The sequence below is a fragment of the Drosophila subobscura genome, chromosome O (genome assembly GCF_008121235.1).
Source record: "Drosophila subobscura isolate 14011-0131.10 chromosome O, UCBerk_Dsub_1.0, whole genome shotgun sequence".
Taxonomy (NCBI): Eukaryota; Metazoa; Arthropoda; class Insecta; order Diptera; family Drosophilidae; genus Drosophila; species Drosophila subobscura.
The window spans coordinates 27236031-27261328 of record NC_048533.1 but is presented as its reverse complement, the minus strand read 5'-3'; the positions used below and the strand labels follow the sequence as shown (position 1 = coordinate 27261328).

The following is a 25298-nucleotide window of genomic DNA, read 5'->3' as shown; positions in this document are numbered from 1 at the left end:
AAAATCGATGCAAAGAAAATGGAAAGCGATGATTCATGTTTACGCATAAATCAAACTAAAATTCTTTCAATAAAAGTGAACATATCTAAAAAATAAAGAACAGCACGTGACTTCTATCTGGGTTTGGTTACGGTTTTCGGTTTACTTCTACAGGCACGTTCTCTGCACGAGGTCTTTTGCATCCACCGATCTACAATATCCACATACTGTCAAGAGAAGATCCTGTTCAGTCCCGCCCACATGTGGCAGCCGTGCCAGCACGTGTGGTGATCTTTATCTCCACTGATCAGGCACATCATTAACATCCATTGGCTTTCATTGGCATTGAGCTGCCCACACCCTTGGGCATCTATTATCTGATCTTTGCTAGTTCCTCAGTACCCCATCAAGCACTTGATCGGACAAAAGACACCGCCTCAATGGCTTTCGTAGAACAAATTTCGACGGCACTCAAGGAGAGCTGGAAGTTCACAGCAATTGGGAGAGGAGCAGAGCAGAGACAAGATCCGCGACCTCGGCAGCACATGTGATTCACCTAACCCTCCATCAACGGGTATACTGAGCCGATGATTGCTGAAATGTTAAAGATTATGTGTAAGTATACACAAATGTAGACCAGGAACAGTCGGCACACCGACACGCTTAGATGGGTCTGTCGCTCACGACGGGTCGGTGTCGTTGCCGCTGACAGTCAATAGATTAGCGACAGCGCCTCCGTAATCTGCTCTGATTAAATCTCAGATCTACTTCTTATCCCAGATCTATACTGCATGTGGATTGTGATGATGATGATGATGTTTATTCATAGAGAGACACTGCTCGCACATGCTTCATGTCTCTGTGTCTTTGGGGGGGCTTACTTTTTACAGCGTGTAGTAAGTCGTCGCGTCTCGGTTTGGATTCCAGTATCAGCACAAGCGGGAACTAAATTTGCGCTTAAGTGCTTTAGTAAATTGTTAAATTGCTTTGTCTTTCGTTCGGCTGGTATATGAAAATTTGAAAATTGATATTATTGCATTTGCACATACCCAGCTAAGCAGACTTTATCTCATTTTCTGCTACAGTTTCTCAGTTCGCAGTTCCCAGTTCTCAGTTCTCAGCTCAGTTTCAGTCACAGTCGACGCGCGTTCGCGTTCCCAGTCACAGTCGTCAGACAGCAGCAGCATCTGCGCAGATAGAGAACAAAATAAAGTTAAATCATATCTATAATCTAATAAGCAAATATAAACATATGCACATAAACACATCAAGTGTTTGAGTGTACCTCGAAAAACGCTCAAACTCAAAGTGCAAGTGCAGCGGAAGTTGCCGGGATCGTGGGCCTATCTCCTGGCTGTCAGTCGTGCCCGTTGCTCGGTTATAATTCAAGCTTAGGCTGGTTGCTTCAGACCAGACATTTCTCTTTGTCTAGTCGTCCGAAATGTGTGTTTATCTCCGGCATCTACGGTATCTGCGAGAATCTTATCTTTTTTTTAATTTGAGGCATAGAAGCTCTGTCTCTGCTTCTGTCTAACAGCCTCAATAAAGTTCAAATTGCATGTGCAATCGCAATTAAAGATTTCTTTGTGTAAGGGAAATGTAAACATTTTAACGACCATACTTGTGTATTATATAACATTCCGCTGTGATTATTGTCCATCAGGCCAATCCATCAAACACTCATTTGCTTTCATCAGTGAGTGGTGAGTGCCCCACACCCGCGACTGATTAGCATGTTGACCCATAGAGCTCTTATCTACATACATATTTTGTGATTAGATTTGCTGTGGCAGCCGAAAATCGTGGAAGACATAACCTGCTCAATTCTGGCTTATATAAAAATAGCCTCATAAATTAGACAGGTGCAGTGCCCTCGCCATCAGCCCAGCACAGCGCCGCTCCACTCCGCTCGGCTACGTGTGGAACGTGGGACCGCTCGTGGCTGTTAGACGTTTACTAGTATAATCGTGTAAATTAAAGAGACATTCTGTTATCAGCTATTAATTTTATAATGCCGTATATGCTCCATCTTGGCCTGATAAGTCGCCACAGAACCGAGCGGCCGTTCAAAGCAACACCGTCGGGTGTTGGTAACAGTTGATGAGCTCTCGCAGGCGTCAAAATTTTCACCATTTCGTGGCGGGATGTGAACAGTGCATTCGTACGGAGAACAATCATTTACCCTTTCAAATTTCTCTCAGATTGGGATGAAGTTGTAGGCGTTCAATCAAACCCAAAGTGAAAAATCAAAGCATAAATTGTTGAATCATATAAATGCTTGACAAATTTGAAAGTGCAAATTCTATAAAGTTACTAAACAGTTAATCAAAACCGTTGAGGTTTTACAGTCGTGGTAAGTTTAACAGTAAACAATTGTTGGATTGGCAGTGAAATTTTGGAAGAGTTTATCAGATAAGTTCTGGAAAGTGTTTCATGCGAAATTTGTTAGTTTTTTTGTGCTGAATCGATTGAATTCATTTGCTTTAATCTATTAACCGATATTTGGGCAGTGAATTCACTTACCTTTCACTCAACTTGATAACTATTTCATCATGAAATCGCTGACAGTTTATTTATAGCAATCAGATTTATTCATAAGCAAACAAACTGGGCTCGTTATTCCCGTCCAATACCAGAAATTATGACAGGCAATTGTACATATAATTTAAAGATTTTTACAACTGTTCTGGCGCCAAGTTCTCATAAGAGTTTGGACGAATGGCTTCTCGTTTAGTGCGAAGTTCTTAAGCTGAGATGCCATAAAGATTACTCTCGTTATCAGGCCCCATTACCGACTGAGTGCCATCCACGGTGCCAGAGCAGAGCGGTCACTCCAAAATAGTGCAAAATGAATGAGAAATCGGAGAAGGCGAACAGCAGGAAGGCGTCGCAGGCGTCGGCCCTCGTGTCCCACATGGACATCGATGAATCGGAGCTGAACGACCCCTTCCAGGCGCTAATGGAGAAGGCGGGAAACCATGGCCGCTACCAGACCCTCTACAATTTCCTGTTCGTCGGCGGCCTGGCCTTCAGCGGTGCCATGATCTACATGAACATCATTCTGGCACTCAACATACCCGATCACTGGTGCACAGTCTCCGGTCGGGAGAACACAAACTTCACGCTGGAGGAGTGGCGGGACATAACGTTGCCCAAGTAAGTTCGGATGGGAAGGAATTACCAACGAAGTGCCACTCTACGATCTCTTCGATTAGGCAGGCGGACAACCGGGGCAGAGAAACATTCAGCAACTGTGAGGTGTTCCAAATGAATTTCACCGAGATCCAGGACTGGTCCACGTGGAACACGAGCCTGCGAACCAATCAGACACAAGGTGCGTAAAAGTTTCAGTTAACGGAGGGGAAACGGCTTAGATGTTGACAAAGATTCGAGGATTACAACCCAATTCAATCTGAGTTGAGGGAAACTTGCATTATTTCGATTCAGCGTTTTCCTTAAGAAAATGTCTGCTGGAATACTCGCAGAAGTTTGGCCAGATTAGTGGTGAAATTACTTGGCATTTCGCTGTGCCGTTCTCCCTGCTGTCTTATAAATTTTTGCAACTTTGCACTCGAATGCATTTTACGAGCGTTTCCATTACCATTCTTCCCATTCGCATACCCATTCCCATGCGCATTTTCCATTTACCATTTGCCATGCCCATTGCGCAGCTTGCCAGAATGGCTGGAGCTATGACAAGACCTGGTACGAGAGCACGATTCCCACGGACCACAATTGGGTGTGTGCCAAGGATTTGTTCGTGACAAATGTGTTCGTTGTGGGTCGTGTGACGGAGGTGGCTGGCTCATTTATATTGGGACAAATGGGCGACTCGTAAGTACACGAGAACTAAGTTCCACGAAAACTAAGTTATGAGAAGACAAGTAATTGAATTTCTCCAATGTCCTCCCCACGTGCCTGACCAGCTACGGTCGCAGGTTGGTCTACTACATTAGCGTTGTCTTCTGCTCCCTGGGACGCATCGGGTCCATCATGTGCACCAGCTCGTATACGTGGTTCCTCATCATGTCCGGCATCGTGGGCCTCACCGTCAACAGTCTCTTTCAGTCGCCCCAAATCATTGGCATGGAAATCTCCCGGGAGTAAGTTTGACAGTTGAACAAAGTTTCGCCTTCTACTCCCCCAATGATGGACGAAACTAACTTTTTGTCCAACCCAACTAAACTCTAGGGAGGATCGCAGTCGCATTGCCTTCTTTCAGAGCTGTGGCTGGTCCATTGGCACCACGTTTATGCCGCTGCTTTATTGGTGGCTGGGGCACTGGGACTCCTTTATGTGGCTCACATCGGTGCCCACGGCTACGGTTTTAATTTTCTCCAAGTAAGTCAGACAAAGCATTCCGTTCCCGTTCGTCAATCCCCAATTCCCAATCGAATCATCATCAATTCTTTGACCAGATACGTCATCGAATCGCCGCGCTGGTTGATTAGCAAACGGCGCTTCCGCGATGCCATTGTGCAGCTGCGGAAGATAGCCAAAATTAATGGCCGCCGCTTCGATGTGACCGAGAAAGAGCTGGCGGAAATCTACAGCCAGGACAAGCAGGATGTAACCTACGGCATTGCGTCGCTCTTCGCCGGCTGGCGCCTCGCACGCAACACCACAATCATGGGCTTTAGCTGGTGAGCTGGTAACGCATTCAGAGTCATTCAGACACGAGGACAGAGTCTGACGAAAAGCAATTTGCATGTCTAACTGCTGACCACTCTGGTTTCAGGTGCGTGGTGGCCGTCTCCTATTTCACGCTGGTCCTCTTCAGCTCCCGCATGGCGGGCAATCCCTTTTTGAACTTTTTGTATCAGAGCATTGTCGAAATTCCCGCCTACATTGTCGGCCGCTATCTGGGTGAGTGTGTGTATCCAACCAAGACTGGACTCTGTCGCTGACGCTGATTGAGAAAGGACCATGGCTGCTATGGCAAGGGCTATGGCTATGGCCATATCTATCCCATCATCTCTTGCTCTTTGTGCTCTATCCTTTACCCTCTTTGCGTTTCCATAGGCGATACATATGGACGACGCATCACCAACTCGGTGTCCTTCCTCGTCTCGTTCATCACCTGCGTGCCCATCATTGTGTATGCGACGGACGAGCGGCACGAGTACTTGATGATCTACCTGGCGACTTTCATCAAGTTCCTCAACGCGCTCACTTTCTTCACCGTCAATCTGCAGTGCCTGGAGATCTATCCCACGTGCATGCGGCAGACAGGAGTGGCGCTGGGCACCATCCTGGCCAATGCCATCGGTGTGCTGGCCCCGTATCTGGTATATCTGGGCACCACCGTAAATATTCGTGCGCCCTACTACATCCTGGGCACCCTCTTCCTGCTGGGCGGCATTGGGGCCCTGTTCCTGCCCGAGACGCTCCACAAGAAGCTGCCAGACACCATGGAGGAGGCGGGCAACTTCGGCAGGAATGATGTAAGCAATCAGAATTCCGTTCATAATTACTTCCCTCGCTGGCGATGCATTTTCATCTTGAGAGGGAGTGGGAGTTCATTCACCTTTCTTCTTTTGCGCCAATAAGCTCTTTCCATCCATGCAAATTCCTGGGGCTCATCTAATTTATAATCTAAATTATGCAAAGCAGCCGTGTAGCCTAATTTCATTTTTCACAAATTTAATTTACAGAAATTCTTCAGTCTGCCAAAGCTGCCGCCGGCGCCAGTGCCCAACCAGTCGCTGTCCGCCCATCCGGAGCTAACCAAGCTCAGCCAGACGGAGGTTTCCATTTCGCCTTGAAGGCTGATACGGCAATCGATTCCACGTCATTCCACGTTTCCGATGTCGCCAACCATTACCGTTACGGTTACTGATACTGTTACAGTGTTGCTCTTACTCTTTTACAATCTCGTTCACGTTGTTCCCTTTGTGATGTTACATTAGGTATGGCCCAAAGTATTGCGAATAAAGTATTGTTATGTAGGCAGCCCGTAGTAAGACTCACATAAATCACAAATCACCCACCGCACCACACACACAGACAGGTAGCCCAAAGAAATCTCTGCAATGAGTTTATCAGCGCATCTGTCAGAAATTTACAAATTACCTGACGCGCCCTTGGCAGCCATTTCCAGGGCTGTGCGAGAAGCTAATGCTGTGGCTAATTTAATAAATGACGCGCCAGCAGCCAGCAGCCAACACACAGCGTATACGTAATGCGTGGCAGGCGCCTGATTTATGCAAGTTATGTATCAATTTTTATCACCAGTTGCAAGAATTGAGCCAACTTCTGTCTCTCCACGTCGCTCCATCAGTGGTTTTTGTCCGTGTGTGGGCTGGGTCTTGGCAAAGTGTTAAACTGTAAGCGGGAACTAAGAACAGACCAAAAGACAGACAACAGCAACTGGAATTACAATACACATGGAAATAAAACGCGAATGGGAAGCCGAAGAGGTGTACACACTCATCATGGGGCAGAAAAGAGAAACAGTTTTCATTGAAACCGCAAAATTAAAACGCGCTTCTCTTCGGTGTTGCATGCTCCGCTTGGCTGATGTAACCCGCCCTTACCTCAACTCTGGCGGCTGCACAAACTTCTACACACACACACAGTTAGTAAGTAAGTATTATATGGTACGGCATAAGGAACAGGACGTGCAACTTTTGTGCGCAAAGGTGTTTCGTTTTTCAAGTTATTTATTATGATTTATTTGCCAATGTGGCGCGCTGATGTGGCAACCGTCTTCCGTCTGGCTGCGGCTATGAGACGTTGCCGGCGACGGAACCCCATCTCTGGCCAGGGCTGCAGCAGCGATAAGTAAATTGTTTATCCTACTTGTGAGTTATGTGTCCCGGCCAGACCCGGGCCAAGCCGGAGCAGCCATTCAGTTTGATGATCGTGTTGATGTTGGTCCTGGGCTGGGGTTGGTGTTGGGCTTGCTGCTGGCTCTGATGCTATTCCTGGAGATGGAGTGGAGCTGTAATGGCCGAGGCAGCTAACATTGTTATGCTTTCATAAACAGCTGAGCGCAATTTTCTGATAAGCCCAGTCCTGTAGCTCTATAGGTGTGTGCGTTGGCGAGTGTTGGTGGCTATTTGTTTCAATTTATCATAAAAGGCCACGCCGGAAGTCAGCCAAGCTGCAGTTGAATGAACGATGAGCGACGAAGAGGGCCCTGGAGTTGGTTTGACTACGACCACGAGGAGGCGGCGGCTTGAATCGGCTTAACCTTAAGACGTGGCCCCGGCCAAGCCCTAGTCCTTGGCAACTGTTATTAGCAGGGATTGCCGGCGAGCGAGCTCTTTAAGGACCACTCCACCACTGCATAAATATGGCTCACAATTATCATCCGGGTGTCGTCCATGGAGGCAAATGTCCTTTACCAAATGTTCCCCTCCAAAAGCTTTCAGCTCTATCTTGGTTCGGTTCGCTTTCCTATTCCCCCTTCTGGCAGTAATGAAAACAAAGTCCTGGCCATTTACAAGAAGAAGGACAATTATAGAAGCAGGCACTAGGAGGAGGAGGAGGAGGAAGTGCAATGAAAAGTAAATCTGAGTTGCACTTCTCGGAATGGAAGGGAAGGCCAGGGACTGCTGAAGGACTGGCTTTTCTTGCACATTTTCTTTGGGGATTTTTTCATATTTCACGCAATCGAGAATGAACGAAACTATTTGCAATATTTCAAGCAGCTGCATCAGGCTGCCACATGAACGGAATCCAGACATGAAAAATGCAATACTTGCTGGAGTGAGGAGTGAGGAGTGCAGAAGTGGCGGAAAAGTGCTGCAAGTAGCGGGTGCCACAACAGTGATTGCGCTTTATTTGTGATAATAAAACACACCATCGCGCCCAGACGACGGCGACTACTGGAGCAAGGATGTGGCAAGCCAGTGGCTGGGAGGGGCAGCAAAGCCAAATCGAACCGCGAAATTGCAACAAACTGCGCGTGCACTGGTGGAGCAGGAGCCGGCTCAGAGACAGAGCAGAAGTCAGGACCTCGTGGCAGGGCAAGAATATTTAAGCTGCAACAACGTTGCAGCAAATATTAAAGGAAAACACAACGGGCTCTGTCGTTGTTCGGGGGGAGTTGGCGGAACGTGGGGGGTGCCAAAGGATTTACTGCATATTTCATGTTCACAACGAACCAATTTTACGCTCTTCAAATCCTATTAGTCAATGGCCCTATGGGGATGCAACGCCAACGCCATCAGGAGCAGCATCAGCACCACCAGGCTACTGCCTGTATCAAGGCAGCTGTTCGGCGGCAAAGGGTTGAGATTGGGCACTTCTCGGTGGCCTGGGTGCAAGGGTGGTGCTGGGTGATTGGTGATGGCTCAGCTCAGATACTGCGATTTACTTCCCCCACTCCACACGTATGTATGTATCTATATCTCTATGTGTGTGTGCACATACATCTATGGATATAATATATATATAAGTAAGACTCTCTCGAGCAACTTCCCGGGCACCGAGTCGGTTCAGGTCAGCTTAGTGTGTCTGGCATTTCCGCACGATTATGCATGTGAGTGGCGGTGTTGGTGTTCCCCCTGGCCTCTGGCACACTGCTGCTGCTGCTGCTGCTGCTGCTGCTGCTGCTGGTAGCTGGGTGGGGATAAGCCCAGTGGACAGCCCAAAAAGCCCGACTGGAAACGGTCCTCATCAATCTAGATGCTTGGAGAGCATGAATTATGAAAAACGTGCAAAATGCAAACGGAAATTAAAATTTATCAAAAAAAAAGACAGCATGGAAAGGGAAGGGGCAAGGGAAGACAAGAAATGAACCCTCTCAAACCACACACACACACATACGGATGGGAAGGGGTATGGGTTACGGGGGGTAGGAAAAGTTTACAGTCCGTTAGACAAATACGGGCTAAAGGTTTTGTGGGCAGGGGGCAGCAGCCGGAGCCTCATCAAATCAAAGAAAACAAAAGCTGAAGCTGATGCTGATGCGGAAGCTGAAACAGAAGCTGAAATCTAAGGCTGCGGAAAGTCCCCAAAACAACCACTGGACCAAAAAAACACAAAAAACCCAGAAGCGGCAGGGGATATATGTAAGAGAAAATTAAACATATTATTCCTGTCCCGTTCTGTCCTGCTGGGGCTTCCAGGCCGTCCAAATAGCTCATACTCCTCCCCGCTCCCCGTGCAGCTGGCAATTTTGACAGGACGTCTCCTGCACAGCTGTTGGAAAACAAACCTCAACTTGGTCGCATACAAATTTTTGTCAGGGTCCTGCCGGCGTGTCCTTTATTAATTTAACAGGCTCTACGGCTGTGCTGCGACTTTGACTACAACTTGAACGACAATGGAAGGGGGAACGGGAAAGGGAATGGAAAGTGGGAGTGGCACGAGGCACCGGCAGCAGCAACGGAATTCAACAAGCCATAAAACATATGAGCCGGGCGAGTCGCATGCATTTTTCATGAGCCGTTGGCTTTTGTGCCCATCGCAATCATCACAGACCAGACCCGAAAAGTCCCAGTTCCCACTACCCACTAGTGGCAGTGCCCGTCCCTGTCCCTATCCCGAATCCTTATCCTCCCTTTTCCTCTCCCAATCTCCATTGCGATGCCAACAATCATCATCAGCACTCATCCTGGTCTGCTCCAGAGGAGTCAGCTGGAGGACTTCTGCTCCTGCTGCTGCTGCTGCTGTTCCTGTTCCCACTCCGACTGCTGCGGATGCCGATGCTCTTGGCTACACTTGAACTTACAATGACACGTTCGAAGTTCGAACTGTGAGAGAGAGAGAAGGAAGGAGCACTGTGTGGCAGTGTGGGAGTGGCGCCACAGAGGAGCCCTGCATATTTGTTTGGGAATATTCGAGTAGGAACCTGCCACTGCATTTCTTTCTGCCCCTCATGCAACTCTTGGCCCATACTCTCCACACAAATTGCTTTCATTTGTTTTAATGGGATACGGCAGGCGGAAGGGCAGAACCCTTCTCTTGCCCCGATTTGTGCCATGTGGATTTGCATACGTACGAACATATTTTAATAGAAACCAAATAATTGGTAAGTTGATCGACCTGAAAAATAAATATTGATGGCAGCTGAATGCTGGCTGCTGGAATCTACACAAGCTCATACAAAGACGGGATATTTTTAAGGAATTTTCATGTTTTTTTTATCTATGAAGCAGTTTTCTGTGATGTGCCTCAAGTGAAGCCATGCCACAAAGGAGTCTGAACAAGTTTTGTGTGGAATCTCATTCATGTCTCGCGATATGCAAGCAAACTTCTAATCGTTTTCTACTCTGTTTTGGATCATATAATTATGGTTTTATTGATTAATTGCAGTCGCTTAAATGACTCGATGTGGTTTCTTTATGACTTCAACCATTCCGTGTTTTTAATCTTAATGGCAGATCATTATCCTTACGACTGCAATCTTCAAGACCTATATAATCTTCGTATTTTCAGATATCTAAGCTAATTTTGTTTATAATATTTACGTTTTATTTTCCTATTTATATGTACTTTGAATCTTGATGTTTCGCCGTAGACTCTTACAACAAACTTCATGTACCCCTTTTGATGTACGTAGGTGTCACCTTACTTCTTCTTGAAGGTGTAAATATAAGAGCAATCACCCTGATATGCTGTCCCTTCACCCAGATAGATGCTTCAAAAGCAATCATCAATCATCTGCCGAGGGCGAAAATGATTCACTGATGGATGCTCGTACTTTAACGGGGGGACTCCCCACCCATTGAGCAACTTTGGTGTGGAAAAACTCTCTTTATTTCTAAACGAAAATAACTTAAAAAATGCAGGAGTCAATTGACTGTAAAAGTTCCCACATAACATATGCAGATTTTCTATACGTAAATACCTTTTTGTCTTTTTTTGTTCTTATATTTTTTACCGATTACAATTTGAACATATTCCGACATTCCGTACGTTTGCTAAATATTTATTTAAGTTTACATATTGCCTGGTGTGTGTATACATAACACTACATACATACATACATCTGTAAATATTCATATATTTGCATGGGTACATGGGTGGGTACTGGGTTGTCTGGGTGTTTGTGTGTGGAAGTCAAATAATTTTGACACGCTTTCACGCGTGCTCTATTTTCATATAGATTATTTATTTGTTTTGTAATCAATTTGTATATAAACTCGTACATGTGTGTGTATGTATTTATGTTTAATTTTTTCATGACTTATTCGTACATTTTTCTCCATTTGCATTTGAAATGCTTTTGGCATTTTGCTTAAACACTTACGTATGTAAATTGAAATTTGTCGACCATTGTCCATGGACTTTAATTGTAAATAAATGTATGGATGTAGGCTACAAGTAAATATATATGTATGCATATTTCTGTCTATATATGTATATGTATATATATTATGTAAAAGTCATCAATATTCATGGTAAACTAATAAATATGTATGGCTATTTATTGATTTTGTAGACTAATTGCTTAACTGAACACATTTTAAAGGAAAAGTCTTCTGCGGGACATCTCTCTGTGGGGCTCATTCATTATGATTTGTGGTGCTTCTGAGTGCACTTGGCCATAATTCTGTCATTTGCTTGAGCAACTCCTGATTGCCGTGCATCTGCCGAGATTCTCTGTGCCAAAACTATGTCATATTGATTTATGGAATGCTTAATTTTAATTCTGCTTGCGGCTTACGCCCAAATGGTTCCTTCGCCTGATTTAGTCAGTTCATATGCTCTATATATTGTTGCTGCTATCATTTGTTCAAATTAAAGAGAGCGTTAAATGCAAGTTTGACTTTGTTTTATACATTTTGCACTTAAATAGCTGATGAATTGCGCACTTCTGCGCTGTATCTGTATCTGTATCTGTATCTATATGTGTATGTTTTTATGTATCTGCTGATGGCTCTCATTGTTTCAAGCCATTTAAATGAGAATATCTGTAGCTGTAGCTGTGTATAACTATGTGTGTATCTGTATTGCCGTATATGTATATGTAGTTAAACAATTATTTTGTATGTAAATTGTATATTAAACTGGCGCACCATTTTACACTTGACTGCACGGCACCGGCCAGAGTTTTGTTGCTTTGTTTTCACTTTGCCTATATTTAATTTCACCTTTTTTCACTGTTTGCATTTGTTTGTTTGTTTGTCTATGCTATTTTCACTATTGCTGGATGGCTGGTTGGCTGTTGGGGAGGGGGAGGGGGAGGTAGCGGGGATAGAGCTGAAGCTCTGTAGCACTTAATTCAATTTAAATAAAATGATCATCGAGGCCTGGCAGAGTTAATTGCACGTTAACGCTAGCCAAAAAACCAATTCAAATAAAAAATCTATTCTATCAATTAAACGAATATTCATTCAATCTACTCGTACTCATACTCGCACGAGTGTGAAAATTGTTCAATGGAAATGCTGACAAAAAGCATTCAAGACTCGATTAAACGTTTCGTGGAGTCGGCTTGGGCCTAAAGTGCTCAAGCTAATTGCAGTTTTGGCGGCAAGCGGAACCGGAAACGAGCATCGTTGGCACGCACTCGATCCGACTCCACTCACGTAGCCACTAAATGTTTCAATTTTGGCCCCAGACATTTAATAACACGAGCACTGGCAGTGCCGTCCGGGGATTGTTCGCAGTGAGTTTTTGGCAAATGGCAAAGACAACCGCGGCCATCATCGAATAGTCGGTGAATGCCTCTTGGCCAAAGAGCAAACAAAATTAAAAACGAATTTCGAATGCCTTTGCACGGCTCAAAAATGCAAATCGCATTCTCTGTCGCAGCAGGAGCGAGATGCGTGCAACACATACCACAACTCACCACACCGCACGGATGTGTGTGTGTGTGTGTGTGCGTGTGTCCGGGGCAAGTTGGTTGCATACTTTCGGGCGCAACATGCAATTAAAATGCAAAAAAGGCAAATGGCAAAGGCCGCCTGCAGCCTGCAGCTGCACCATGCACCACGCACCACGCACCACCCGAAAAACCAAAGACCAAAATCGATGCAATGCCAAGTTGAAACGGAAATGCCACAGTCTGTCTGTCGCTCCGTCCGTCTGTGTCTGTCTGTCTGTGCAACGTCTGCGGTTAGCACAAGTTTGCCGGGCGCTCTCGGGCTCCCTATTTGTGGGAGGCTGCGTGTTTGTGTGTGTGTGTGAGTGTGAGTGTGCGTGTGTCCCCTCTCTGTCTGTATGAGTGTTGATTTAGCGTTAAGCTTGTTGGATTTTTGCGTTTTGTCAACATTTCCCTCCGGAGTTGGCGCTGCATTCGCAGACTGTCTCTGCGTGTGTTTGTGTGTGTGTTTCTCGGGGTGTTTCGAAATAATTGTTGATAGACTTCGGGGCAAGTGCATATCCTGATTGATTCTGTGGGCGATTTTGAGTTGAGTGGGAATGTGAATGTGTATGTTCAGGGGCACATGGAAAGGGTGCAAACGAAACAAAGTGAGATTCATATATATAGAGAGAGAGGAGCTGGGTTCCTATCCTAGATGGTGACTATACACGAGCGAGAGTTCAGGTGGCGTTCAGGTAAGGTTCTAGGTCATTCAATTAGTTCTAGAGGTAAGTTAAACTCGACTTAATCTAAGGTATATATTTATCTGTATATTGCTTCGTTGGTCAGCCGATTACCGATTGCCGACTCCTTCGTTATTTTACTTATCCTATCCCTAAGTTCTAAGCCTCTTCCTATGCTCCGATTCCTGCTTGCCTAACATGTGTATCACCTGATTGAAAGATTGATTGCAATGCCTGTTTGTCATGGGGGTATCTGGTATCTGGGAGATTGCGTATGTCGATGTCTTAAGCAGCAGCGCTGCTTAGGGCCGTATCCTAGGGATGCTTCGTGTAGTTATTCAGCGGCATCTCATTGACGTGGGCATGGGCCAGGGCCACCTCCTTGTTCCGCTCATGCAGGGCAATGTCCATGGGTGCGCTGGCGGGCTTCTTTTGGGCTGCCTTTTGTGTCTTGAGCTGCCAAAGAGGGAGAGAGAGAGAGATACATTAGTCGGTTATGGAATGTCGGAATGCCAGAGTGGGCTGGGGCAGGGTTCTCTCATATTTACTCTCTGAATGGTCTTCTCAAAGTCCTGGTGTGGCTCAGGTCGCTTCATGGTGCTGCAGGCCCTCAGTCGCTCGTTTGTCTGGAAGGCAAATGGTAGGATGGATGATACTCGTACCTCTGTCATTCCTGCCCGCCCATGATTACTTCATTAACTTGGAAAGGCACAGACGACCCATAGCATAAAACAAATCGACACCTCCAAACAGGAACGACCGCAGAACCCAGAACTTCAAAATGGAAATGTCAAATGAAAAGCGGCGAATAAGTATAATGAAAGGCCAACGCCAGAGCCAACGCCAACGCCAACGCCAACGACAGCCCCAACTGAATTTCCCCAAAGCAACATTTCCGCAGCAGACCGCATAATGAGAGCGTGGCCAGGGCCAGCGCCAGAGCCAGCACCAGGCCCGGAACCGAGCTTGGAAAGCAGTTTAGACATACGCTCCGTGTGACCTTTGACTGTGGCTGGCACTGGCAGTGCCACCCGCTGCCCTCCCGCTGATCGCCCGCTGCTCACGCTGCTCTCCACCTCCAAGTGGCAGATGCTGCCGGGATGGCAAGGTAATGAGTGCCACAGGACACAGCATAGCCAAACACAAAAGAAGTTGTCCCGAGAACAGAAGCACGGAGAGTCGGAGCACAATTGTCGCCAGTGCTTAGCCCAAGTCATTTTCAAAATTGACCGCAAAACTCGCCAGGAGTCGGCGGAAGGGGGGAGCCAAGAAGAGTCGTGGCCCGGGTCCGGTAGTGGAAGGCGGCAAATTGTGCTTAAATATTAAATGAACAGCGCCGGCAGCAGCAGCAGCTACCGAGAAGGAGGCAAAGAGTAAAGGACACAAAAGGAAAGCCGGACAACAACCGTAAAACACGAAAAGTTATAAACTCTCTCAGGAACCAACCAAAAAAAGAAACGAAAACGAAAATGAAAATGAAAACAGAAAAAGAAAAGAAGTGGGGGTGGCAGAGCCCCGCCCCCAAATGAAGAGCGAACATACCAAACAAAACACTTTGGCACGCCTGAAATAATAAAAACAAATGCGCACGAGGAAAAAAAGGACAATCGTGTGTAGGGAATCCAGTTACCAGTGGACCCCCTCTGCATCTCCTCCTCCTCCATCTTGATACCCATTGGCAACCGCAAAAAAAAAGGCGGAACGCGCCGGAACGCGCAAAGGTGCAAATGACCCAAGCCAGCTCCCATGGAGAAGCCCCCAGAAACGTGCGGCAAGCCCTTGACAATCCCAGAGCCCAGTTACCAGTTCCCTGTTAGCCTCTTACCAGTCCTGTCCTGGTCGGCACTCCTCTGGCCTGTCCTCTGCTGTCCTGCTTTCTGCATTTGTATCTGTATCTGGCACTTGCACTTGCAGCTGCTGCTGCTGCTGTCCACTCCCTGCCATTGCCAATGTGACTGCCACTGGTGCTGCCACTGGAACTGCCACTTGCCCTGCCTCTGTCTCTGTACCTTCAGCATACCCCCAGCCTCCTCCCATCGACAGTTCATATCTGGGAGTCTGGCATTTGCATCCGGCACATGTCCTGTCCGCCTGTGCTCCTGCCTGTGCTCTTTGCTCTGGCAGTGTTGTCATTGTCTGGTTTCGGCCCGCTTGCCTTGGCCAAGTCAACGCAATTAACGGTAATTGCCTTTTATCGGCTTAGCCTTGATAAAGTTTTCCACTTCCTCTCCCCCCTAGAACCCCCACCACTTCCAGCCCACGGACCGCTTTTGGCAGGCGACTTCTCACCCACTGCCCATCCCTTTCGTTGCTGCTGTCGTTGTTATTTGTAGGTTTACGCGGTTTTTCTATTTTAATTTAATTTTATAAGTAGCCCCCGTGGCCACCCCCATGTCCGCCCTCCACTCAAGCGATGGCCAAAGTTGTCCATAGCTGAAATTCGACATTAAACAGAAAGATGGCCAGAGAATGGAATGGACAGATGCAGACGGGGAACAGTGGCAGGGAAAGTTTTTGTTTTGAATGTGGCAAGGAAATGCTTTGAAGTTGCCTCCAAATTATAGAACTTTTCATGGCATCCCAGGGATATGGCGATAAGGAGAGAGGAAGGAAAATGGAAGCAGTATTGAGGAGGCGGGTAATGTGAAAACTCTCGCCATATTCATAATTCCTGAGGAGATTATAGTGCGGTGTATTTTTAAGCAACGAAAATGTTAGTGAATGTCAAGACGGAAGAGTCTCTACTCTCTTCGAAATGCAACGCCTTCTCCTTGCAAATCCAATTCGGTTAAGAACACTTGCAGAACCGGAACCGGAAACTCTCAACCACGCAATGAATCCGGATTCTTCACTGCCTCAAGTCCAACCCATTTCCACTCACTCACCTTCAGCTGCATTCCCTCGGTGGCGTTCAGTTCGTCTCCGCTCTGCCGCAGGCCCTGCAGGAAACGGGCAAAGACCGTGCGCCGCTGCTTGTGCTTGTTGCGACCCTCTGGTGTGGTTTAGGGTGTGGTGTGATGGGATGTGGCAATCAACCCAACCGGATCCATGTAGAGCCGATCCAAATCCAAAAGCAGAGTTCCAGGAAAGAAGGCAAACAATCAAAACCGAGAATCAAACAAACAGGCAAACGGATAGACAGACATTCATTTGATTAACCAGACAGACAAAGTTTAAGCGCAAACCAATTTAATTGAATTAAAAGCCATAAAAACCAAACAGCCGCCAAAGTGTCTCTAACCTCTCTGGCTGCCACTTTGTCCTGTGCTCCTCCTCCCTTACCTGTTGCCGAAAAGTCGTAAAAGAAATTGGTCCGCGCGCCCGGATAGCTGTGCTGCATCCCATTCAGATTGAGGGCCGACTTGGAGTCGATGGCATTGCGGGCCATGCGATTGGCCAAATCGTTTTGCGTGTAGCTGTAGATCTCGTTCTCCTCGCGGTTCGACAGGCAGCTGGAGGGCTGCAAGCACACACACCCACACACACATGCATAATGAACGAGATGAATTAGGGTCTGATTAGCGAGGAGTCCGGACAAGTCGTAAAAGCACTTGGGCCGTAAAAAGTCAGAGCTCGTTCCGCTTACCAAATACTTGCCGGGCACATACAGCGGCTGGCTGTGGCTGGTGGGCAGGACGGAGGAGCTAACCAGTCCGCCGCCGGAATTGCTGCTGCTGCTGCTGCTGCTGGCACCGGCCAGGCGGCGGGTGAGCGTGTGCCCCGTGGATATGCGCACATGCCGCTCCTTCCACTTGGAGAGGCGCACCTGCTCGATGGCATCCAGCACGTCCTCGTACGGCATGTTGATCTGCTTGCTGTAGTGGGCAGCCAGCCCCTCCAGATATCCACGTTTGCCCTCCTGCAAAACATACAGAGAGAGAGTTGGAGATGAGATGAGGTTACGACTTGCCACCGCAATCCACTAAGGCCAGGGTCAAAAGCAGCTCCTTGAAGACAGACAGACGGATAAAGAGGGAGACAGCCAGGAGCAGGAGCCACACAAGTGTTAATATCTTCCGGTAATTAGCGTGAGGCGGCCACTTAAATGTGTCCTGTTTGACATTCAAAGCGGTCACTGAAGCATCCCCGAGCTCCCTTCGTGCTCCCTTTATGCCCCCCAGGCAGCAAGTAAGTATCTGTAGCTGTAGCTGTATCTGCATCTGCCTGTGCAGTATCTGTGTGCATCTTTCTATTCCAAAGCATAGAGGGTTGGCTGCGAAAATTCATTTAGCGTCGCATTCATGTAATGCACATGCAAACATTTGTGCTCAAATGCAACTTGTCTGCAGCTGTCAGTCAGACAGCGATACATAGATGCAAAGCACACACACAGACATAAACACACACAGATGTCTGTCTCATCAGCGCAAAGTGCAATTAGTTGAAGTTGAAGCCCGCGCGTCAACATGGCTCAGACAGAGCCGAGCAGAGCAGTGTAGAGCTCGTGCCAGAAGCCAAGAAGTCTCTCTGTGTAGCAACTGGCACTCCCTACTCCCACTCCAGGGATACCTGTCGTCTAGCCATCCATTTGATATAATTTCATTTCGGTCTTAAAGTTCCATTTCAATTTGAGCCAACAATCGTAAATATTTAACCACATTTCGCCAGACAAACTATGTTAAGTACTCGGCGGCGACAAAAAGAAGCGCTAATTAAAATGCAAAGCAGCAGCAGAGGCTCCGATGCAGGCACAAGCCTATGACAAAAGTTTTCACACATTCTGCAAGGAGTAGTCGACTCGGCAGACTGCAGACTCCAGTCCGCAGACTGCACACTTTTTGGCTCTTTGCGTGGAAGTGGCAGCGGAAGCCTTTCAACGCGCGTGGCCTGCATATTAAGCAGCTGCAACATCATCGACATCGACAGCACAGCAGCCGCATCAGCATCACAGCATCTGACGAGTGTCGCGGGTCTGGCAACTGTCAACACTCTATGCGTGCTCAATAGGCAGTCCTGCCACGCCCTTAAATGAAGCTCCTCCACATCTTGCTCCTCATCTTCTTATTCAGTCGCACACCTCTTGAAATTACTTTAAATGGAGGCTGCATCTACGCTGCGCTTTGCATCTATTTGCATTGCATTGCAAGCGATTTCTTTGGCGGAATGCAGGAATGTCCCTGAACCAGTGACATGTTTTCAGGCACCAACACACACCCACCAGCCACACAAAGCCACAGATACACACACACATTCATGGAAAATAAACTATAGACTATGAAGGCAATCCGAAACGAGGCTCCCATGCCCTCACGAGTGCATTTCAATATGCATTTATGTGCCTTTAAAATGGTGTGTGGCATGAAAAAGAGTGGAAATTTCTCCTTGGATTCCTTATCCTGATTTTGCATTTTTCAGCCCACTGCACTATGGGAAATTTGACCACTTTTTGTGGCCGTGCAGTGTCCCTGTGCTGTGTTCTGGTGCCATGTCCAATTTGCTGGCCTATCATTTAATTGTTCTGCTGCCACACAATAACCATTCTTACACTTTCACCTCCTTCCCTCTGCAGACCAGGCGGCCACAATGCACCGTTTTATCTGTGAGCCAACAAACAGCAATGACCAAAAAATACGCGCGCCAAATAAACAAAATTAACGCAAATGCAAAAACATTTTGGGCTCCGGCCTGGGACCAAAATGTTGGCTCCTATAATAAAATAAACATTCTGCAGAAGGAGTGAGGCTACGGTGGCTGTGGTTATCGGGGGGAACGGTGGAGTGAGGGTCTAAGCACAGCGGGGGCACGCTCAGTCGGTTGGCCACTCGGTTTAACTAAATTAAAATCGTGTTAATTTCACATTAGAGTGCACACAACGGCGCAGGCGGCTGTCACACGTTGCAACTGGCTCTCTCTCTCTCTCTGTCTCCCTGTGGGGCAGAAGGCAAATCCAGCAAATTGCCAGCCCCAAACTAAATGGCCAAGATAAGAGCCAGAGCTACCGAATACTGGTTGGCTGGATGGCTGTTGCTTTTTGTTCGAGGACTAGTCCTGCTCTGGTGTGACCACTTACCGGTGTGGAATACGGGTGGGCGGTGAGGCGGATGCCATCGGCCTCGAGGTGCCGCTTCATGACCGCCTCCAGCTCCTTCATCGTCACGGGCGTATCACAGTCGGAGGCCAGGATCTCGTTGCTGTTGCTGAGCGCCTTCGGGTCATTGATGAGCACATAGACAATGGCCGCCCCCTTCTCGCGCAGCATGCGGACGCTCTTCAAGAGCTTGCCGCGATGCGACAGATTGTCCACGCCGATGGCATCCAGATCGATCTCGCCGATCTGCTTGCAGATCTCCAGCTCGTCGTAGCCGTTCTCCAGGAAGCTCTCCCCGTACTGGGCCAGCCCGATGGTGCGCAGCCACTCGCACACGATGTTGTGGTGGGACATCGTGTTCGCGTATCACGTAGCCACCGTGGGCACGCCGATGTCCAACGGTGCGAACGATACCTTGGCCAGCCGGTGCGGCTTCGAGGTGCTCGCCCCCCCAGCGGTGGGCGCCGTCCCGGCCGCCGCTGCCAGGGACAGCTCCTGGGGATGGCTGCTGCTGCTGGCGGCGCTGCTGCTGCTGCTGGTGTTGGGCGGGGTGCTGCTGGACGTTGCCTTCATAGCAGCTGCAACGAAAAAGTGCAACAAACAGTGTGAGAAACAGCATTCGTATGCGTAATTCTGTTTTGGATACTTCCGGCCGGTGCCAGGGTCAGGGTTTTGCCATTAAAGACATTGCCCCTTGGTCGATGCAAGAGCAGGGGCTGGCATATCAATTTGTGTTAATAGCAGTCATTGTTCACCCACGCAGACAGATGGTCAGAGAGTAGGGGGAAGCCAGGGGTTGGGATCCTGCCTATAAGCACTTAATGATAATGCTCGGTCATGTACACGAGCCACTAAAACACTTGAATATGTTTAGCCCCGGAAGCCACTTGCATATGAATAAGCCACTTAAAATGACAGATGGACCGGCCAACACACCCAAACACTCAGGGAGCACACACAGCCAGACATACACAGAGGGAAATCTCCAACAGGCTAAGAGAGAGAGAGAGCCGACTGCGGCCTCGGGTCACAGACAAAAGACAAAGGGAAGTCATCCTCCAACTATTTGCAGGGCCCTCAACCCGCTTTTGTTATTTATACCGTTGCAAAGGGAACTTTGATTTTGAACTGAAGTTTGCGACGCGCAAAAAGGAAATATTCCATGAAACCAAGGCCTACTGATTGAATTTTTGGGAAGATGAACTCTACTTTTGGTGACACACGAGATCTGATCAGAGCCAGCCATAATCCAGCACTCAGCAAAAGTCCACAGGGTATGCACAGATACGGAACTGGGCTTGTCTCTTGTTGTTGTTAGCTTTCGAGTGTTATGCGTGTGTCTGGCTGTAAAAATATCTTTGCTTGTCGAAAAATGAAATGCAAATGTCTGCTGGCAACAAGCAAGCATTTCCATACTCCAGTTCCAGGTGTTCTCCACAGCCAGAAGGAATTAAAAGTAAATGTCCAAGACATCTGACAAACAATGGCCTAATGAAAATAATGTGGCTACTGTTTTCTCTGACTGCCACACACGGCACAAACGGCTGGCACACGGCTGGCTGCAGTTGTCATTGAGTGTGGTTGTGGTGCCATCAAGTGGTTGGGTTCTGTGGTGGTTGGTGGATTGATTTATATACTGCTCCTTCTTGCAGACAGCACAAATTAGAATTTGTCTTTGATTTGGGTGTGTGTGTGTGGATGTACCTTTCATATTGATAAATAAACGCCAGATGAAATTCCAGCAATGCTGGACAATGGGGCGTATGATGATTGCTTTTTAGCAAATGAAGTATGCGGCTCGGCTCTCAAGTATGCAAGTAACACAAGACACCAGACAATCTGTTGTGGAATGTGTCTGTGCGGAGAAGCAGCAATTGTGATGTAGAATCAGCGTAAGAGGTAGTCTCAAATATGAAAGTGCGAAAGGATCTACCTCCATTCTCCCTCCTCCAAGCAGCTGCCTGCCTCGGAAAACTTTCGGCACATTGTTAGCATAATAAACACGTAATAAAATGCAAAAGTGGGGGTGGGGAAATCAGTTAAGTCAATTTTGGAAGATGTTTTGCATACGAGCTGCAGCAGCTGCCGGTTCCTGGCCAAAGTTTATTTACTGCAGTTGCAAGCTGCCTGAAAAGGTTGCCACTGTAAACGTTTATTTACTACAGCTGCCTCAGAAGGTTGCCACTTTCAGTTAATAAATGTTAGTGGCACATGCAGCCCCAGCCAGATGTACATACATATGTACAACTTCTACAATAACGTCATCTACAATTTATATGAGAGTCTAATTACATGCATGTAAATGCTCAAATTTGCATATGCCGCAAGCTGACTCTGATAAGCGTCTTAAATTTTCAATTTTGTTGTTTATTAAGTGCTAAATAATTGTTTGTGCATTGTCCCAGGGGGCGGCAGAAGGGTGTGGCAAGAGAGAGAGAGTTAAATCCCCTATCAAAGGTGTTTTGGCCTGCACACGATTTCCGTTTGTAATTATTGTCGAAATTTTGTACAATTTCCTCAGCTCTTCATCTCTCCCACTCCTTTGGAAATCAAATGAGATTTCCTGCACTTTGTTGGCCCTGCAATTATGAGGCATTTCGTGTTGTGTGTGTTTGAGGCCTTTGAGGCGTGTGAAATTTCCAAAATGTGCAACGCACTTTCCATAATTACCCCCGCAAATGGCCATTGCTATTCGCACTCTAATTATGAAACCTGAGAAATTCCACCCACTCGAACCGGCAGGGAATCGGAGCGGAGTCTTTGCTTAAATTTCGCCCAAAACAACAACATACCAAGGACAATCTCACACAATCAAATATCCTCGTATATTGTACACTCATAGGTGTATAAACACACATGACAATGGCCCCATTGTTTATGGCTTTCACAACATTTTTATATGCAAAATTCTGCCAGAGTAATTAATTTTAATATGAAAGCCAAACATGAGCGCGCTCTAACAATTGTCATATAATTTGCCGTCTAGACAGTGGAAATTTAGTATTTTCAATTAACTGCAATGGCAACTCGGCTGCAGTCTCCCCAGGCACCCTCGCCCGGCCAGCACCCTCAACAACAATGCACACAAAAAGGCGAACAATAATGCTGGGGAGGGAGCACAGGACCTGGAGTCAGAGCTGCAGCTGGAGCTGGAGCTGGCTGGATGCCATGTTGACATAGCTAGCCGTGAATACAAAAAAAACAACCCAAAAGCAATACAAAAATATAAAAATGAAGGCTAAATTCGGTGCACCGAAGTTGAAAATACCCTGGCAGAGTCATCAGAAATTCGTGGAACCAATTAAAGCTTTATGCATTTTGGCAGGAGAATCAGTTTAAAGATACAACAGATTGTATGTGAATATAATGTTATTCCTACAAGATTAAATATTGTACTATTTTCCAAGTCTTGGCTGTGTTAAGCAGATCTTATATTAGTGGACCCAATGGCAAGACTTTATGGGTTCAACTGTTCAACTGTTTAGCTTATAGATTTTGCTTTCCCTTGCCTTTGGGGCTTTGCATAATTTCGCTCCCAATTATAATGCTCTCTCTGGCTTTCGCTCCCTGGAATCGTTGGAATAAACAGCCTTGACTCTGGGCGAGCAGCAGCTCGGAAACGGGCTTAGTGACGCCCTCAAGGTTGGCAACAAAATTGCACGGCCAGTCACTTGAGCGGCGATGGGGGAGAGCTGTGGGGGTAGCCTGGCTGAGTGGGGGCAGGGTGAGTGGTGGGCAGCTTCATTCGTGTGCCAATGTCACTGCATCTGACGCTGCACTTGCCACTCGGCATTCACTTTGAGTCGCGACTCGACTGGTTCCACTTTCCCAGCCGCTGACTGCTTGGATGGCTACGCACTTGCAACTTGCTGTGGCTGCTGCTGCTGCTGCTGCTGTGTCTGCGGCTGTGACTGGGAAGCCCTCTAAGTGGAGTATGGAGTGGATGCACATGCATACGCAGTCGTTCCTGTCGCTTCTGTCCCTTCCCTTGGCCATGTACCAACCCCAAGCCAGCTGGTTGGTGTGGCCATCAAAGCGTGTGATGTCGACGGCTTCGATTTCACTTTTTTCCTCCCCCCACCCACCAGTTCGTGTGTTGTTTGTCCCCCTTTGGATTTTTTAATTGAAATTTCATTTGCTGCGTTTGTTTGCACATAATTACGATGGGTGTGATATAGCTGGATCCGCTTGTTATGTAAATTTAACGCGCATCGCCGGGCTGGATGCAGGAAGGATGGAGAGTTTAAGACGAACCAGACCACAGATGACTGAATGGAGTCGGAGGTAGATTGCAGAATAAATGATGAGTATATGCCTGAAGCTGCTACAGAGTTGAAGTGTCCTCATATTTTTCTTCTCATTTTTTTGTGTGGTTTTTGTGGTTTCATTGTGGTTTGGGAACGGCTCGAAAAGGACTCCAAATCCAATGCGAAAGTTGAGATGAGTTGAGCTCAGCTGAAAAGGAGCTTTCCGCCTGCAGGCAGCTAAACTCGGAGCTCCATTCAGCTCCGAGTATGAAAACAAACGGGAAAAGAGCTAAAATCTATTCAAATAGTGAGCTGTATTAAATGGGATCTACGCAGGGAAGGGGCGTGATAGTGGGAGCAAAAAGTAGTTTGGCTCCGGCTTAAGACCCAAATAAGTTGGCGAAAATGGCAGCACTTAGCACTCTGCTCTTTGCAGCACCAAATAAATGCTACAAATTAAGATTTATTTCAAAAGAAATTACCAAGTATTTCGAAACGAAATGAATAAAATATTATCTTAATGTAAGCTGTAGAAACATTTTTGATTAAGTAAATTCCATGCAGAAAACAATTTGTTTTAAAGTCATAATCACTCATTCCCATGTCCAAGAATTAACCCTAATCCGAGATTATGAAATACCCCAATATTCAGCAGTGTTATATCGTTGAAGCCATCGACTGCTGATTGAGTAATCACTTAATGGAAACGGAAACAACAGGCTGCAACAGGCAGGCAGGCTACTCGATTAATTTACTTACATTGTGTATTAGGCAATCGATACGGGGGAGAGCTTGAAGTGTTGTTGTTGCTGTCGCTGCTGCTGCTGCTGGCCCAAAACACAAGACACACGGACAGAAACTAAGCGGCTTTTGGGTGCGTTTAGTAGTCGTTGCTTCTAATCAAATGCTCCGGCACTTCATTTGTTCGGGGATTTGTTGTCTCTGGCGGGCCTATAAAGACATAATCCGCCAAACTCCCCCTCCAGGTGGACCACCTGTCCGCTTGTTGTGGTCCAGAGACTCGAGATTCGGTGGCACGCAACGCTGTAGGATGCCGGATGAACGATGCAGGATGCCCGTTAGACGCTGGTCACACACGCACAATTATGCCATTTGATTTATGGCATTGGATCGAAGGACTCTAGTTCGTTCTCTTTCTCTCTCTCCCTCTGTGCCTTGCGAAAAAACAATACGGCAGCCCGGCAAAAAACTGGCGCCAAAAATGGCCAACGTCAGGCGCGGAAAATTTCGAGGCCGGAAACAAAAACACACACGCACACAGCGACACGACGACAGGACGCGGAAAATGGCGAGCAAATTACGACTGACAGAAGGGAGGAGCCCCAAAAAAAGCCGCAGTTTGCTGCCTCGAATCCAACGATGATTACCAGCTGCAGGACAACAAAAGGATGCCAAAAACGCCAGCACAAACTGGGGAATCTCCGAACCTCGTAACTGGAAATCACTCACTCGCTCGCACGGAGAAATTACGCGCTACCGTGTTGCAGCCGGTACGCGGCTCGGCTCGGCTCGGGTCGGAACAGAGCGGAACGTGGCGGAGCAGCGCTGGAAAAAATGCAACCAAAGTATGCAAAGCA

The 25298-nt window shown here is 47.2% G+C and overlaps 2 protein-coding genes across 3 annotated transcripts; one reads left to right on the top strand and one right to left on the bottom strand.

The window, feature by feature from the left end:
• Positions 1 to 2775: 2775 nt before the first annotated feature.
• LOC117897368 (carcinine transporter) lies at positions 2776 to 17993 on the top strand. Of its 2 annotated transcripts, XM_034806166.1 has the most exons (11): positions 2776 to 3135; positions 3195 to 3313; positions 3651 to 3813; positions 3906 to 4082; positions 4171 to 4320; positions 4398 to 4622; positions 4718 to 4845; positions 5002 to 5423; positions 5634 to 5765; positions 11979 to 11984; positions 17982 to 17993. In XM_034806166.1, exons 1-9 carry the CDS (start codon positions 2828 to 2830, stop codon positions 5742 to 5744), a joined length of 1803 nt encoding a protein of 600 aa, XP_034662057.1. In that variant the 5' UTR covers positions 2776 to 2827; the 3' UTR covers positions 5745 to 5765; positions 11979 to 11984; positions 17982 to 17993. The 2 variants fall into 2 exon arrangements, with proteins under 2 accessions (XP_034662057.1, XP_034662058.1); XM_034806167.1 differs by lacking the exons at positions 11979 to 11984; positions 17982 to 17993 and having other exon boundaries at positions 5634 to 5934.
• On the bottom strand, positions 12798 to 25224 carry LOC117897369. Its single transcript, XM_034806168.1, has 7 exons — positions 24460 to 25224; positions 19436 to 20031; positions 17012 to 17284; positions 16708 to 16885; positions 16311 to 16417; positions 13974 to 14051; positions 12798 to 13881 (listed from the first exon to the last, which is right to left on the bottom strand). The coding sequence occupies exons 2-7, from the start codon at positions 19805 to 19807 to the stop codon at positions 13741 to 13743; spliced, it is 1149 nt and encodes a 382-aa protein (XP_034662059.1). The 5' UTR covers positions 19808 to 20031; positions 24460 to 25224; the 3' UTR covers positions 12798 to 13740.
• Positions 25225 to 25298: the final 74 nt, after the last annotated feature.

Coding starts and splice junctions, on each gene's coding strand:
- LOC117897369 (XM_034806168.1), bottom strand. CDS start 19,807: ATGTCCCACCACAACATCGTGTGCGAGTGGCTGCGCACCATCGGGCTG. Junction 16,886..17,011: donor ATGTGCCCGGCAAGTATTTG/GTAAGCGGAACG, acceptor GTGTGCTTGCAG/CCCTCCAGCTGCCTGTCGAA. Junction 16,418..16,707: donor TTACGACTTTTCGGCAACAG/GTAAGGGAGGAG, acceptor AAACCACACCAG/AGGGTCGCAACAAGCACAAG.
- LOC117897368 (XM_034806166.1), top strand. CDS start 2,828: ATGAATGAGAAATCGGAGAAGGCGAACAGCAGGAAGGCGTCGCAGGCG. Junction 4,321..4,397: donor ACGGTTTTAATTTTCTCCAA/GTAAGTCAGACA, acceptor TTCTTTGACCAG/ATACGTCATCGAATCGCCGC. Junction 4,623..4,717: donor ACAATCATGGGCTTTAGCTG/GTGAGCTGGTAA, acceptor CTCTGGTTTCAG/GTGCGTGGTGGCCGTCTCCT.